At 40.4% G+C, this 15,374-nt stretch overlaps 1 protein-coding gene across 4 annotated transcripts in view; it reads left to right on the forward strand.

The window, feature by feature from the left end:
- The first annotated feature begins 501 nt into the window (after positions 1-501).
- The window catches only part of ndc1 (NDC1 transmembrane nucleoporin), a 28,488-nt gene continuing 13,615 nt past the window's right edge, over positions 502-15,374 (forward strand). For 3 of the 4 annotated variants that reach the window (XM_055642226.1, XM_055642227.1, XM_055642228.1), the window contains exons 1-13: positions 502-746; positions 2,070-2,190; positions 2,269-2,370; positions 3,528-3,702; positions 3,820-3,955; positions 5,412-5,520; positions 6,496-6,547; positions 7,299-7,431; positions 10,501-10,593; positions 10,720-10,801; positions 12,493-12,651; positions 13,534-13,818; positions 15,169-15,284. In XM_055642226.1, coding sequence (XP_055498201.1) covers positions 537-746; positions 2,070-2,190; positions 2,269-2,370; positions 3,528-3,702; positions 3,820-3,955; positions 5,412-5,520; positions 6,496-6,547; positions 7,299-7,431; positions 10,501-10,593; positions 10,720-10,801; positions 12,493-12,651; positions 13,534-13,818; positions 15,169-15,284 — 1,773 coding nt within the window. In that variant the 5' untranslated portion in view covers positions 502-536. The remainder of the gene's footprint in view (positions 747-2,069; positions 2,191-2,268; positions 2,371-3,527; positions 3,703-3,819; positions 3,956-5,411; positions 5,521-6,495; positions 6,548-7,298; positions 7,432-10,500; positions 10,594-10,719; positions 10,802-12,492; positions 12,652-13,533; positions 13,819-15,168; positions 15,285-15,374) is intronic. The other variant, XM_055642229.1, reaches the window with a different exon arrangement.

A 15,374-nucleotide genomic window follows, 5' to 3' on the forward strand; every position in this document is an offset into this window, starting at 1 on the left:
TGACAAATAAACGCTTTTGATCTTGACTATGACTAGCCTGCAGGAAATTCAGACACATATCAATTTGAAGTAGGGTCTCGACCCAAAACGTCACCCACTCCTTCTCTCCTAGTCAAGACAAGTCAAGTCACTTTTATTTATATAGCACATTTAAAAAACTCTCGTTGGCCAAATGTGCTTTACATTGCTATAAGAATAGTATAACAAACAACAGTGGATCATAGATTAAATACAAACATCACTACATACATATAGCCCTCGCTCAGAGGACGTCAAAAAAGGCTTGGGAGTAGAGATGAGTTTTAAGTCTCGACTTAAAGGAGTCGATGGAGGGGGCAGTTCTGACGGGAAGAGGGATGCTGCCTGTCCCACTGAGCTTCTCCAGCATTGTGTGTCTATCATCAGTGTAAACTAGCATCTGCAGTTCCTTCCGACACATTTCGTCTGTCTCATTTTGTGTCCGTCTACATGTCATCTCAGCCCTGTCCAGGAGGCGGCTCCATCCATCATGGCGGCCGGTTCTGCCAGCATCAAACATGGCGCCGTGCCGCCTTCGTGATCGCGGCGTGCATGCGTCACCGCCGGGGGCGCAGACGCACAGTGGGACGGCCTTTGAATCTGAAAGCGCGGGAGCGGCGCGGCCTGGTCGTGGTCCTGGTCTTGGGGCTGAGCTGGGGCTGGGGATGCGGGGCGCCGGCAGCGAGGGGTGCGCCGAGCGGCCGCCGGGCCTATGGTTCATCCGCAAGGTGAGGCCAGTCATGCCAACCGGCGGCTGCTCCCTTCACCACCGGTCCGCTGTTGCTGAACAGGCCGAGGCTTGTCCGGCCCGGAACGGGTGAATGTGGAGGAAGGAACTGCGGGCGCTGGAGTAACTCAGCGGGACAGGCAGCATCTCTGGGGAGCATGGGTCTGTGATTCTTTGGGGCACGACCCATTCCTTCGCTCCAGAGATGCTGCATGTCCTTCTCTCCTGAGTTGCTGCAGCATGTTGTGTCTATCTACTCTTTAACGGGTAAAGATGGGGAAGGAAGCTCCCAAAGACGATGATTTATGTTAAACTGACAGGAAAGTGACCGAATTGTCAGACATGGGGTTCTGAAATTCCAGATCCATCTGTCTTTAAACGGATGCTGCCGAGTCTGCAGTCCCTTCCCTGTTATCTGAACAAGGGTCCAGACCCGACAAGTCTCCTATCCATGCTCTCTAGAAATGCTGCCTGAGCCGCTGAATTACTCCAGCACTTTGTGTCTTTTTTGGTAAACCAGCATCTGTAGCTCGTTATGTTTGCAAATCGTTTGAGGGACTGGAGTTGAAGGTTGGGGTTTAGAGTGGGTATCATCGACAGTTGGATCAGATTATTGTAAATTCATTTTCATGTCATGTCAATTAAGCTAGAAGATCTATTGTTACTTTATAGTATTTATTATTATTTATTTGTTGTTTATAGTAACTTAACACAAATGTCCCTCATTGTCGTGTGCTATGTGGGAGGGGAGAGGGGGATTACTGATGACATGATGTCAATTGGTTGGACAGATGCACAGAAAGTTGCCAATTAAATTCAAAGCAGGGAAGTGACAGTAATTTATTTGGTCCACCAATCTATAAGAAACTCTAACATAGAAGGTAGGATACAGAGATATGTACAAGAAGAAAGAGAAGGCTCGTAAGGTGTTCCTTCATTAGTTGAATCGGCGGTTAGAAAAACAAAGACATAACTAGGCCACAGCTGGAGTGTTATGTAAAATCAGGTCATTCTTATCAGGCAAGGGGAAGATGGAACAGAAAATTGACATGGATGTTGCCAGGTTGGAATGTCATAAAGGTTTGTTATGGTGTCAAGTGGATTATCTTGGTAAAGCAGAATATGTTACAGTTCTTCAGAACATTCTGTAACTGAAACTGAAAATTAGATGCTTAAATAGAGTTAATAAAATAATAGTGGAAAAATAAATTGAGTATAACGGGTATAGTAACTTATAAACTGGCCAACTATCTGTTTAGTTTTTCAAAACTCGCCCCAGCCCTGAGAAGATACTAATTACAGTTTTTGTTATCTTGCTTTCCAGGTGTTCAGTTGGCGAGCAGCAGCTGCAATTGCATGGTCTGTCCTGTTGTTGCCTGTCTCCACAACTGTATTTATAATGCTTAGCCAACTGAATGTATTCTGTCCTGTTCAGTGGATTTCAGGTAATCGTAATGCTGATGGGTTGGGGGAGGAATTATCTTTCAGAATACAATAAAGTATTGTATCTTATTCTTTTCTAGACACATTGAACCACCTGAACAGTTCTTGCATAATGTTTTCAATCCTGGTGTTGTGTGGATCTGTAGTAGTTATTGGAATCTTTAATATGGAATATTATACAGGTATTAGAATTTTTTTCTTGACACTTGGCTACTGTTTTGTTAACCTCTTGGTTGTTTGATTTTTAGATAACTTTTTGATGCTTAAATATTCACTCCATAGGTTTAAATCATGCCATTTATCTCTATTTTAAGTAAAGTTTGCATTTGTCAAAATCATTTTTTTAAATTAGGTCTGTTCAATTATTAGTGAGGAAAGAGGCAATGATTTACATTCATTACATCCTGTTTCATACGATACCAGGTACATCATGCAACATGAGTTACGCGATTGAAATTTATACGGTTTTGACAGTATGTCAATGGGAATTTCAACTGCCTCAATTTGTGAATTATTCATTTGTTGTAATGAAATTGTAGAATTAAGTTTATTTTGATCAAAATCTAAATTGAGACTTTTAATGGGATGCACAAAAAAATTAAGATTTTGTGTTTATGAAAATGAATGTATGGGCCTACCTTGATCAAGTTGAAACACCTGGGAGAAATGTGCTTTTGGTCATGGGGTAAATGTGCAGACTCCACACACACAGAGCACCTGGATTCAGTCAAATCTGCCGTGCCATAGTGTTGCTCTGTTTTTTGTACCAAGTAAATAATGCTAATTACCAAAAATCATATAGAATGCTGATTAAGAGCTATGAAGGGTGACTGAAAGGTTAGTTAAAAAGTGACCTGTGTATATGTGGCAGGGAGATGGAGTGGAGATAGTATGAGAGAAATTCCAGGCATCAAATAGATGAGAGTATATGCATTTGGGGTGAGATAAAGGGCTTGAGGAGAATGTGGCATGAGGCTACAGTAATTTAAAAACAAAGAATTTAGAATTTTATCCACAAGAAGCATTTTCGTTTGTGAACTGGAATGATTGTCGATAAGACAGGTGAAATATGCAGAGATCTTGATAATTGTCAGTTTGGGGATGGTAAAGTCATGGTTAAGTTGTTGAAGTATATGATTCCACAGTTGGTGAAATGGTATAATGATCAATTTTGCTCAGATGATATTAGATGTTATGTTGAAGCTTGAGTTCTGAAAGGGGGTGTTTTCAAATGACTTGCCTCGTCAACTTTTCCAACTAAATGTATAGCCCCTAACAGGATCGTAAACCTGCTACTACTTTTTTTTTTTTTGAAAAATGTTATGTCCTTCCTTTGCAGTGGAGCCATCTATTCCATGCAGTCGGATTGCACTGATAGGGAATGTCTTCCACCCTCATCGGTTCATTCATTCGGTGGTACATGCAGTGATGGGGATGCTGATGGCATGGTGCACAGCAGTCATAGCTGGGGGGCGTTACCAGATGATCAGTGTGCCTTGCTCATCTCGTGACAGGTAAGCTCTGAGTTATGGTAATGTGGACGTTTATAAAATATCGTTGTTTAGAATTTGTGCACCTTGTCTATATTTTGTCACTAAACTCCCTATCAATTTATAATCTTATCGTTACAGTTCTGCATCCAGTAGCCACATGTGCCTCAATGAGTTTCATGTTTTCCTGCTGATGGAAGGAGCATTTATAGGATATTGTTACAGTTTGCTCTACTTTGCTAACAACTTCAATTATTTGTCTTTTCCAACTATGCAGGTAAGAAATGTAACTTTTTATTTCTATTTTGGATACGCAGATCAATTTATTTGTAGTAAATATTTGTTTATTTTAAATATACGTCATCCAAACTTCAAGGTGAGGGTCCTTACCTGCTATGATCTAAAATGCAGGTCTGTTGCCCTTTACTTGCTGCCTCTTTAGACATCTGTTCTTTGGTTCTAATCTAATCACAAGGGACTTTGACCTGGTATCTATATGGTGTATCCTGTAGCTGTTGGGTGTAGCACTTAACTCTGGAACTAATCATGGTACGGGTTTCTCACGTGGCCACTTGAAGCACTGTGGCTGCCACATGTGGCACGTACCACCACATTTAACATATAGAAAGGGAGGGAGGGGGGTCGTCACTTTGTAGTTTATCGACATGTGATGGTTACATTGAGTTTCCATTTAATATTTGCAAAAATGTACTGGACTTTTGATTTGAGATCCTTTTATCAGGAACTGAGAGAAATAGAATTTAGTGAGCCATATTAGATCTTCTAGATATTTACAGATATAATATTTAACCCATCAGTTCAGGTGGGTTAAATCTGCACTGAGAGCTAAATTGTACTCCCTACGGACCAAATGGGTTAATCATCTGCTTATTGTGGAAATGAAACTTAAAGATGCAGTTTGATTTTGATCTTTGTTTAGTGTAATTTAATTTAGAGATACAGCATGGAAACGGGTCCTTCAGCCCACGCCAACCAATGTGTAAGCTAGTTCTACTATGTTATCCCACTTTTGCATCCTACACACTAGGGGGAAATTTGCAAATTAAAAACCAATTAAAAAATCTGCACATCTTTGGAATGTGGGAGGAAACCGGTGCACCCGAGAAAACCTGCACGGTCACAGGGAGAATGTACAAACTGTACAGACAGCGCCCGTAGTCATGATCGAACCCGGGCCTCTGGCGCTGTAAGGCAGCAACTCTACTGCTGCGACGCTGTGCTGATAACAATTATTTGTGGGGCTAAACAGCAAAAGCCAGTCAGATCACAAGTGAATCTAGAATTGGATTGCTTTCTCTGGAACATCGGAGGTTGAGGGGAGACTTGGTAGAAGTGTATAAAATTATTAGAGGCATAGATGGGGTAGAGAGCTAGAAACTTTCCCCCACGGTGGATATGTCCAACTCGAGGGCATAGCTATAAGTTCGGAGGGGGGATTTTATTGAAAATGTGCAGGGCGTTTTTTTACACAGAACGTAGTGGGGTCTGGACAAAATTAGGGAGATAATTAATGACCTCACCAGTGCTATCAGCAGGATATGCAGTGCCAGAATACCTTTTGAATGGTCAATACCTTTTGAATGGTCAAACATCTGTGGAACGGTGCCTTGGTGAGTCCTAGCTTGCTCACAAGAAGAAAACGGAGATGTTGAGAAAAGAGGGAAAAACTAATCTTCTGTTTGTTTTGGTTTTTTTTTGTTTTTTTTTTGCAGCAATTTAAGTACCTGCGTTTCAAAGCAAATCTATCATTGGTCATCAAGTATAGTGCTGTGCAATCTCTGTATTTCCTCAGGAACTACTGCATCCTTTACTATTTTCTAGGTAATATTTTTATTTATACACATTCCATGTCCTATCTTGTGAGTTACATTTGGGCATAGGTTAATTTTCTCATGCTCTTGATTGCCACTGCTCCACCTCCATTCTTTCGCTTGCACTTAACTCAGAGATAGAAATACTGGATTGCAGCAATATTGGGGGGGTTTCTGCTCACTACTTCCCTGGTGCTCTTTCCAGTTTGGCTTGAGTTGAAAAAGGGAAATAACGATTAATCAGCTGGAGCATTCCATAGAGAGTTGCCTGAGTGAGTATAATTTGGAACCACAAGTAAGCTGAGGGTCCGAAAATGGGAAGATGTGCCAGGGAGAAAATAATTAAGCACCTGCTTAATTGAATAAGCAGAATTTGAGAACTCAGTTTTAAATACACGTCGACTAAATTTCAGCTTCTTTGAATGTTTGTTTGATTAACTTGATAATTGTCTTGGTTCCGAGCAAAATTATGTTATATGAATGACCAGAGGTGAGAAAAATTATACCGGCAATAGCAATGTAAAATATAAGAATACTAAACTATTTTTACATGTGGCTTCACCGTTATTATTTTGATTTCACAAATACAATGCAACAGTAAAATATTTTTATAAATGAGTTTCATTATTGTAGGTATTTGACATCGTATCACTTCCATACATTGTAAGGATAGGGATGAAATGCATGAAGAAATAAAATTACAATATGGGGACATAATCTGAGGGAACTGTTTAAAAATAATTAATAAACATAAAGGCAATATGTTGCATGTAACTGATAAAAGCTGGTTAAAATCAATCAATCAGTTTTATTCGTCACTGAAATGTTCCTGATCTTTTGGTATGGACTGCTGACTAAACTCCAGGATGGCTTACTCTTTATTGGTGACATTGCTCAGTCGCCAAAATCTGCTTGCTGAATGATGGACAAAATATCTGTAAATCCTCAATTTGATTTCCCTAATACCTTCTTAATTCCAACTCAGGTTATGTGCCAAGAGCTTGGATAAGTGCCTCAACAACCCTCCAAAAGGACAGGTGAGCTGCCTGTAAAATATTCATTTGTTATTATTTGATGATACCCTGTTTAATAATTATTTGGGAGGTTTAGTATTGTGTGTTATTTCTCTTCCTTTACCAATGCTATTATTGCACAAGGCCATTGACCCCAAAAGCAGCATCTTAGCTACTGATCTGTCGATCGAAGCAATCACAAGGGTGTTTTGGATTTGAAGCTATGACTTATTTTGTCCTTTGACACCACATCAGTGTATTTTATCTAATGGAAAAGCTTAGTGATACTGATTGTCATTTTTCAAAAATAAATGGGGACTTGTAGACAAAAGCAGGTTTTCTTACCAGTGTTAATGATTTTAAACATCCCGATTCAGAATGCTGAATTGGGTCAGGTTGAGTTGATCAAAATCAGCAATCGCGCTCTGTGCAAAGCTGAATCTTCTCTTCTGCTCATTCCCCACTCACAGATGTTCACTTAAATATGAATCCTATTTTTTCCATGGCATTGTACCAAACCTACAATTTCCAAAGCTTAACACACAAAATAGTCCAACCAAATTATGTAAAAAGTTTTGCTGCTTTAATTCTACATTCGTATATCTGAGCAGTGATTTTTGGCAGTAAAGCAGTTTGGGTATATGTTAAACTTACACGTTGCCTTTTAGAAATAGGTGTGTCTGTCAGATGATCACAGTGAGATGCAATATTACTAGTGCTAATATGTGAATGAGCACTTGGGGAAAAAAACAACTGTCTGTAACTTTTTCTGAAGCACACAGCATTGTCTGGATACCCTGACTGGCCTGTTTGATTTGCCGCTGCTCTACACGACCTGGCTAAGTGGTACATTTATTTTGGTTACCTGGTACATTACATGGGTGCTCTTTAAAATCTACATCACAGAGGTGAGTATGGAAAATATATCATAACTTTGCTTCGACAAGAGTTCCCAAATTATTGTTTTCAATTTAAAGACATTGGAATCAATGTGCAAGAGATAATTAAATGTGGAAGAGGGACAGCTTTCAAGCGTTTTCCACATATAAAATTAAGTTTTCATAATTATCAAAACAACAAATTATAAAGAAAAACTGTGACGAAAGTACATAGACTATAGAAAAGTACAGTACAGGAGCAGTCCCTTTGGCTCACAATGTCTATGCCAAGTCAACCTGATTCATGTATTTCAAAGTTAATGATGGAAGTACAGGACAAAAATTCTTACTTAAACTGACGCACAGAAAATATTTAATGTGTAGGAAGAATGAATAAATAAACGGCAAAGTGCAAATAACAGAAAGTATTCCTTTTCTCCAGAGGGTGCTGCCTGATGGCTGTCGGAAGTACTCCAGATTTTTGTGTCCTAACCTGAAATGAAGGTAAATGTGGAAGGTGTGGCCAGGATGGCAGGGTTTTGATGATACTGCCAGCATATAAAATTAGCGACTGCGATAAATCCCCAAATGGAAGGAAGGTCAGAGCCTATGATGGACTGGCCAGTGTTTACTACTTTTTGTAGTCTTTTCCTCTCCAGGGCGCTCAAATTGCCGAACCAAGCCACGATGCAACCGGTCAGTATGCTCTCGACTATGCACCTGTAGAAGTTAGAGAGAGTCTTCCTTGATAATCCGACTCTCCGTAATCTTCTCAGGAAGTAGACGCGCTGATGAGCTTTTTTGATAATTGCGTTAGTGTTCTCGGACCAGGAAAGATCTTCAGAGATGTGCACACCCAGGAATTTGAAGTTCTTGACCCTTTCAACCATATAAATGGCGCTGTGGGTCCCCCTCCTACTCCTTCCAAAGTCCACAATCAGTTCCTTGGTTTTGCTGGTGTTGAGGGCCAGGTTATTGCGCTGGCACCATATGGACAATTGCTCGATCTCTCTTCTATATTCTGACTCATTCCCTGCATATCCATGTGCCTATCTAATAGACACCTACTATCGTATCTGCCTCCAGCACTGTACGTGGCAGCATGTTCCAAGCACCCTCCATTCTATAAAATAACCTTCCTCTGCATATCGTCTTTAAACTTTGCCCCTCTCAACTTAGGGGCCTGTACCACTTGGGCGACCTAATCCGCGAGTTCTGGCGAGTTTGCCCTTGACTCGTACTCGTAGCATGGTCGACACGAGGTCGTAGGAGGTCCTCGTAACTCTCCTTCAGGCTGAGACTGGTAGCAGCGGAGATGAGTGTGTGGCCAGGATGGCATTTTTTTTCAATATGATAAAAAATGCCAGCCTTTGAAAAAAGGTCGCCATGCGAAAAATCCCCTCGATTTTTTTTAAGGAAGGTTTAGTCGCCGCAGATTGACATGCCAGTGTAGGTAATACTTTTTGTAGTCTTTTCTTCTCATAGGGCGCTCAAAAGGCCGAACGAAGCCACGATCTTCAACCGGTCAGTATGTTCTCGAGCTAGTTGAACCTGGTAAAAGTCGAGAGGAGGTAATTTTTTCAAACTCTTCTAAACTCGCCATTTAGGTCGCCCAAGTGGGACAGCCCCTTTAGTCTCAAATGTCCTCTAGTCTTTGACATTTCCACCCAGAGAAAAGGGTGTTTTTCTAAAAGGCCTACCCTATCGAGGGCTCACATCATTTTATATACTTGTATCGGGTCTCCCCTCAGCATCTGATGCTCCAGAGAAAATAATCCAAGTTTGCCTAGCTTCTCCTTATAGCCAATACCCTCTAATACAAGCAACATCCTGATAAACCTCTTCTGCACCTACTACAAAGCCACCATGTTCTACCTGTAATGGGGTGACCAGAACTGGAACAATGCTTTTGTGAAACCTCTCCTCATGGATGGGGGTCATTTCTGGTCTCTGTGCCGCATATATTAATTTGATTCTGTCCTGGAATTAATTTTTATTCTCTGGAGATAAAAATAATATAAACTAACCTTATTGGAAAACAATTAAGTTACTTGGAGTAATCGAATAATTGCTACGCAAACGTGCTTCATCTCGCAGGGAAGTGTTAACTAGGATCAGTCGGAATAGGAATTGCCTATTAAGGCAGAAATGAGAAAACATTTCTTTACTCAAGCAAAACACAAAGTGCTGGAGAAACTCAGCAGGTCAGGCAGCATCTGTTGAGACAACATTTTGGATCGGGATCCTTCGGACCCATCCGTCACCTGTCCATTCCTTCCACAGATGCTGCCTGACCCGCTGAATTCCTCCAGCACTTTGTGTGTTTAGTTCAAAATTCCAGCATCTGAAGTTCTTGCATCACTATTTTTTTACTGAAGGTTCTAGTTTTTCCAGAAGGCTGTGAATGGTCAGTGGGTGCAATGTATTTAAGACAGATAAACGGTGATTGGGTTGAAAGGTTTCAAAGGTCTGTTATTGTCACATGTACCAATTACGGTCCAGTGATATTCGAATTACGTGATCTTATTAAATGGCAGATTAGGTTCCAATAGCATTATGACCTGCTCCTATTTATTTTAAGACTCTTAAAGCTAATAATGTTAGAATTATTAGTGGATAAAGTAGCTCGTTTATATTTATTGTTATTGTTTTTTTGTTGTTTAACACCACTGCCTATGTTTACACAAATCTATTCAGCATTACTTGCTATTCATTAGCAATCAACGTTTCCAAAATTTCGTAAGGATGAACAATTTGTTTGAATCTTGACCATTTTCCATCTCATGCTTTGCAAAATAAATATTTACAAGTTACCAAAGTACCATGGTTTGGCCACTTTAAATGCTGTAGAGATTACAAAAATGTACTATTGCAGCTGCTCACTGTCGTCCTGCCCATCTACATCTGTCGAGAATTATGTGTGTTTTAGAATAACAGAAATGTCCAGTTATTGTTCCATTCTCTAAAATGCACAATTTAGATTATTGACAATTTTTGAAAAGTTCAGAATTTATTTGTAGCCAATCAGTATTGTGCTTGCTTGTACTCAAAACTAAACCCCATCTGGTTTTATACTTTTGCTCTTTTTCATTGAATTAGGTGTTCCAATTTTCTGTGCAGTCCAATTTCGGAGAGGAAGCTGATCAATGCCTTCCTAAAGTCCTAACGACCAATGTTTCCCGTTGTATAAAGGTAAAACAAATTGGATGTCAGTCAAATAGTACAACATTATAATACAAAAAATACATCATTATAGTAGATTGTTTCGACTTGTTGCTAGCAAGTAGGTAACTGAATGTGTATATCTCTTTATTTCAGTATCTTGCGTTGCAAGATTTGGCTTTACTTTCCCAGTATTCGCCCTGTCGAAGACAGGAGGTATTCAGCCTTAGCCATCCAGGTATAGCAGTGTTCCTCTTTAATAAATCTCTTGGATGTTGTATGCCTGCATGATTTTACAGATTTTAAAAAGCTGGTATACTGCATAAATTGATGTTGACGTTATGGAAATGGGTGGGACCCATTTGTAATAATCTGAATTTGTAATAGTCTGAGGAAGGGTCTCGACCCGAAACGTCACCCATTCCTTCCCTCTAGAGATGCTGCCTGTCCCGCTGAGTTACTCCAGCTTTTTGTATCTATCTTTTGTAATAATCTTAATCCTCGCGGACTCTATAAAAGGAGAATATGAGCGATAATGCTGAAGAAGGAATGCAAATTGAATGCTGATTTTTGTACTGTTCATAGGATCATTTACTAGATTTTTGGAGTATTGACCAATGTCTTCATTTTGATGGTAATATAGCTCGCTTTTTAATACCCCACGTTTCAACAGTGTCTCTTGTGGAAGTTAGAATTTTGGTTACTATAAGATTCTGGAAATCCACAACAAATCACCATATTCAAGCAAATTGCTGATTTCGGCACCTGTATCAGCCCCATTGATGATCTCATTATTTTACCTTTGCTTTTCTTCATCCTAATTCTTGTTTCTCCCCCAAAGACCCTCTTAAGCATCCCTGTTAGATCCTTTGTAATAGCTTTCTCCTTTCCAGATGATGAATTAAATAACATTCTCTAATCGCCAACTCCAACGGGATCCCACTACTGGCCTCATATTCCCATCTCCACCACTTTCTGCTTTCAGCAGAGACCATTCCTTCTGCAACTCCCCACCAAAGTCACCCCCTCCCCAAGTACTTTCCTCTGCAACCACAGGATATACAATACCTGTCCCTTTACCTCCCCCCTCGACTACATCCAAGGACCCCGACAGTCTTTTCAGGTGAGGCAGAGGTTCACTTGCACCTCCTCCAACCTCATCTACTGTATTCGCTGTTCCATGTGTCAAGTCCCGTATATCGGCGAGACCAAGCGCAGGCTCAGCGATCGTTTTGCTGAACACCTCCGCTCCGTCCGCCTTAACCTACCTTTAACTCAGCACTTTAACTCCCCTCCCATTCCCAACCTGACCTTTCTGTCCTGGGACTCCTCCATTGTCAGATTGAGGCCCAGCGTAAATTAGAGGACAGCACCTCATATTTCCCTTGGGTAGCTTACACCCCAACGGTATGAACATTGACTTCTGCAACTTCAAATAGCCCTTGCTTTCTCTCGCCCTCCGTCCCCTTCCCAGTTCTCCCAACACTCTTACTGTCTCCAACTACATTCTAATATCTGTCCCGCCCACTCCCCTGACATCAGTCTGAAGAAAGGTCTCAACCCGAAACGTCACCCATTTTTTCTCTCCAGAGATGCTGCCTGTCCCACTGAGTTACTGCAGCATTTTGGGTCTACCTTCTCTCTAATCCACTTAACTTTTCAAAAGATAGGCAGCTTGCAAGTTTATTTCTTAGGATATGATTTCCCTTCAATTGTTTGATTTCTGTGCAATCTTTGGATGGGTTTAGACTGGTGCACGCAAGGACATTCCTGCTGAGATTTTAATCTGTTTATTTTTCAGGTTTCACAGTGTTATACATTTCAGTAATTTCCTGTTTGTGCCTTATTTTATCAAGTAGCGACTATAAAAATCAGCTTCGATATCATCCTGGCTAATGCGGCTGATCATTTTTGTGTTTTCATTTTAAGGTGGGCATCCTCATAATTGGATAGCCATTTCGGGTGAATGCTTAGCCTTGCTAAATAACCTAACGCAAAAGCTGATAGAATATCAGGAAGCTCTTGCTGCCAATGGTCGAATTAAACCATATCCTGTTCCCAGGGAAAGCCACCCGTCAAATACATCAGGTCAGACTTTGTTCAATTTATATAAAAATACGTTTTTAATCACAATTTTGTACAATGTGGGGCAGGTTTTGTGTGGACATTATTTATTTGAGGAGATCGTCTGATGTGAGCCACAGGATTCTTTGGATATGATAAGGCTAAAAGAGCTAAAATTTTATCAAAACTGCCCAATCCAAAGTTCTTTCAGTTTCTTGGTTTCATAGTTCCAATAATTTGATGGCAATATAATATTTGAAATCTGTAATTCGCTTCCAAAGTGTAATCCAGTGTTACAATGTTTTGTAGCAATAACAAATTGTTTTAGATTTTTATTTAAACAAGCAGTTAGAGGAAATCAAAAATAATTACGAAAAATGTAATATACTGCAGGTCATGCATAATGTGTGGAGATAGAAATAAAGCATGCATTTGAAATTGTTGGTCTTTCTCATCACATCTGAATGTCAGTGAAAGAAAGTTATAAGAGAAATGGCCCATAAAGAAGCAAGAATCAAAATGAATGGAGCTGTAAATGGGAATAGAAACTTCTATTGAAATAGTTAGTATGTCACCATTCCTTTAGGTGTCCCTGCAAACTCTCTTTCTCTCCTCTTTCCCCTCCCCCCACAACAACCACCATTCCACCCAACCCCATTCGATAAATTGTCTTCATTGGTGAAGTATAAATCAGTGTTGTATAAGGAACTGGAAATAAAGGAGCATAGAACATGGAATGGAGAGGATTCTATAGATTATGGGACTTGGACATTACATTTTACATTATTTTAATTGGATTTTTAATCACTATATAGTCCCACTATTATCTAATCCTGTGGCAACCTAGTTTATATTTACAACCCGGTTATAGGTATGCTTTTATGGTCATCATTCTTTCTGTTGCAGGAGCTACTTGCCTTGAAGAACCTTCCAGCTACCAGCCTTCCTTGAAGACACAATTCTATACTCGTTTTCCCCAGAGCCCTCTGGTTTCCCCAATGAACAAATCTTCAACCCCGTCCTTGAGGAGCCTCCTGAGTCTCCCCTTTACACCAGATTTGAGCAGTCCCTTTGAATCGCCTGCAGTGAACCGCTTAAATGACTTCGGCTCTCCTTACTACGGCTCTGTACAGAGTTCTCATTTAGTGAAGAGGAGACCAAAACTTTGGTCATCCTCTTCTGGTTCCACGGGTAAGTCATCACTATACTTTGATTTGCAGAAGTTAGGAGTGAAAATACTTTATTGGAAGTTCTTGTTTGTTGAAATTGAAAATAACATTCGCACTGAGAGACTGAATCTTGTCTCAGTCTGAAGAAGGGTCTCAACCCCAAACGCCACCCATACCTTCTCTCCAGAGATGCTGCCTGTCCTGCTAAGTTACTCCAGAATTTTGTGTCTATCTTCATTGTAAACCAGCACCTGCAGTTCCATCCTACACTGAGTCCACGCACTTGCATTGGTCTCCCAAAGACAGCACAGTGGCACAACTGGTAGAGCTGCTGCCTCACAGCACCAGAGACCTGGGTTCGATCCTGACCTTGGATGCTGCCTATGGGGTGTTTTCATATTCTGCTTGTGACCATGTGAGTTTCCTCTGGATTCCTTCCCCCCAAAACATTGCATGTTTGTGGTTAATTGGCATCTGTAAATTGCTCCTCGTGTGTAAGGAATAGATGTGAAAGTTGGATAACACAGAACTAGTGTCAGTGTGGATTTGATGGGCTAAAGGGCTTGTTCATGATGTATCTTTCAATCAAAAACATCACACTTGGTCGGATTAAACTCCATCTGCCATTTCTTTTCCTGTTTCTGTACCTGATATATAATTTGTGTATATGTATACATTTTATATTTGTACATTATGTATACTTTGAAGACCTTCCTCGCTGTCTGCAAGTCCACCAAGCTTGGGATGATTGGCAAACTTAGTAACCAAGCCACCTTTATACCAGAGCTCCACTGACCACAGACCTCCAGCCCGATGAACACTTTGCCAACACAAACCTGTCTTCCATGAGTGAGACAGTTCTAAATCCAGACAACAAAGTCACCATGGGTCCAATCTTACATTGTATTTCCATTTAATTTTACATTTGGAACCATTATTTAAATAAACAAGCGAGGAAAAAACAGAACCCGAGTAATTTCAGTGGTTTATGATTTAGAAACATAGAAAATAGGTGCAGGAGGAGGCCATTCAGCCCTTCGAGCCAACACCGCCATTCATTGTGATCTTGGCTGATCGTCCCGTGCCTGCCTTCTCCCCTTGATTCCACTAGCCCCTAGAGCTCTATCTAACTAATCCAGTGATGGTCCACTGGATTTGATCCAGTGTTTCTAATTCTTAAGAACTTCAATTTTACATACAGCTTCGCTAAGGGCAGTTTGACCCCTCAAGGCTGTTCTGTCACTTAAAAATATCATGGCTGATCTGTTTACATCCCACTCTACATATTTTTGTAGTTTGACTGAATTGCTGATGTTATTGAGGGTTAACATTGCTTATGTTTTCAGAGTATTAACAGTGCTTATGTTTTCAGAGTATGTGGCAAACACAAGTCAATTTGCTGGTCAGGCTGCAAAGGTTGACAGCAGATCTCCTGAAGTAACCAAGCACAGTCCTATTTCAGAATGGATACTTCAAAGACAAGAACAGGTAAAGGAGCTCTATTTATTTGCAAAAATATTAGGACTATGCTTCTTGTGGTCGGTCATCAAATGAAGACATTGCATTTGTCAACCGCAC

Source organism: Leucoraja erinacea, chromosome 10 (genome assembly GCF_028641065.1).
Source record: "Leucoraja erinacea ecotype New England chromosome 10, Leri_hhj_1, whole genome shotgun sequence".
NCBI classification, from domain to species: domain Eukaryota; kingdom Metazoa; phylum Chordata; class Chondrichthyes; order Rajiformes; family Rajidae; genus Leucoraja; species Leucoraja erinaceus.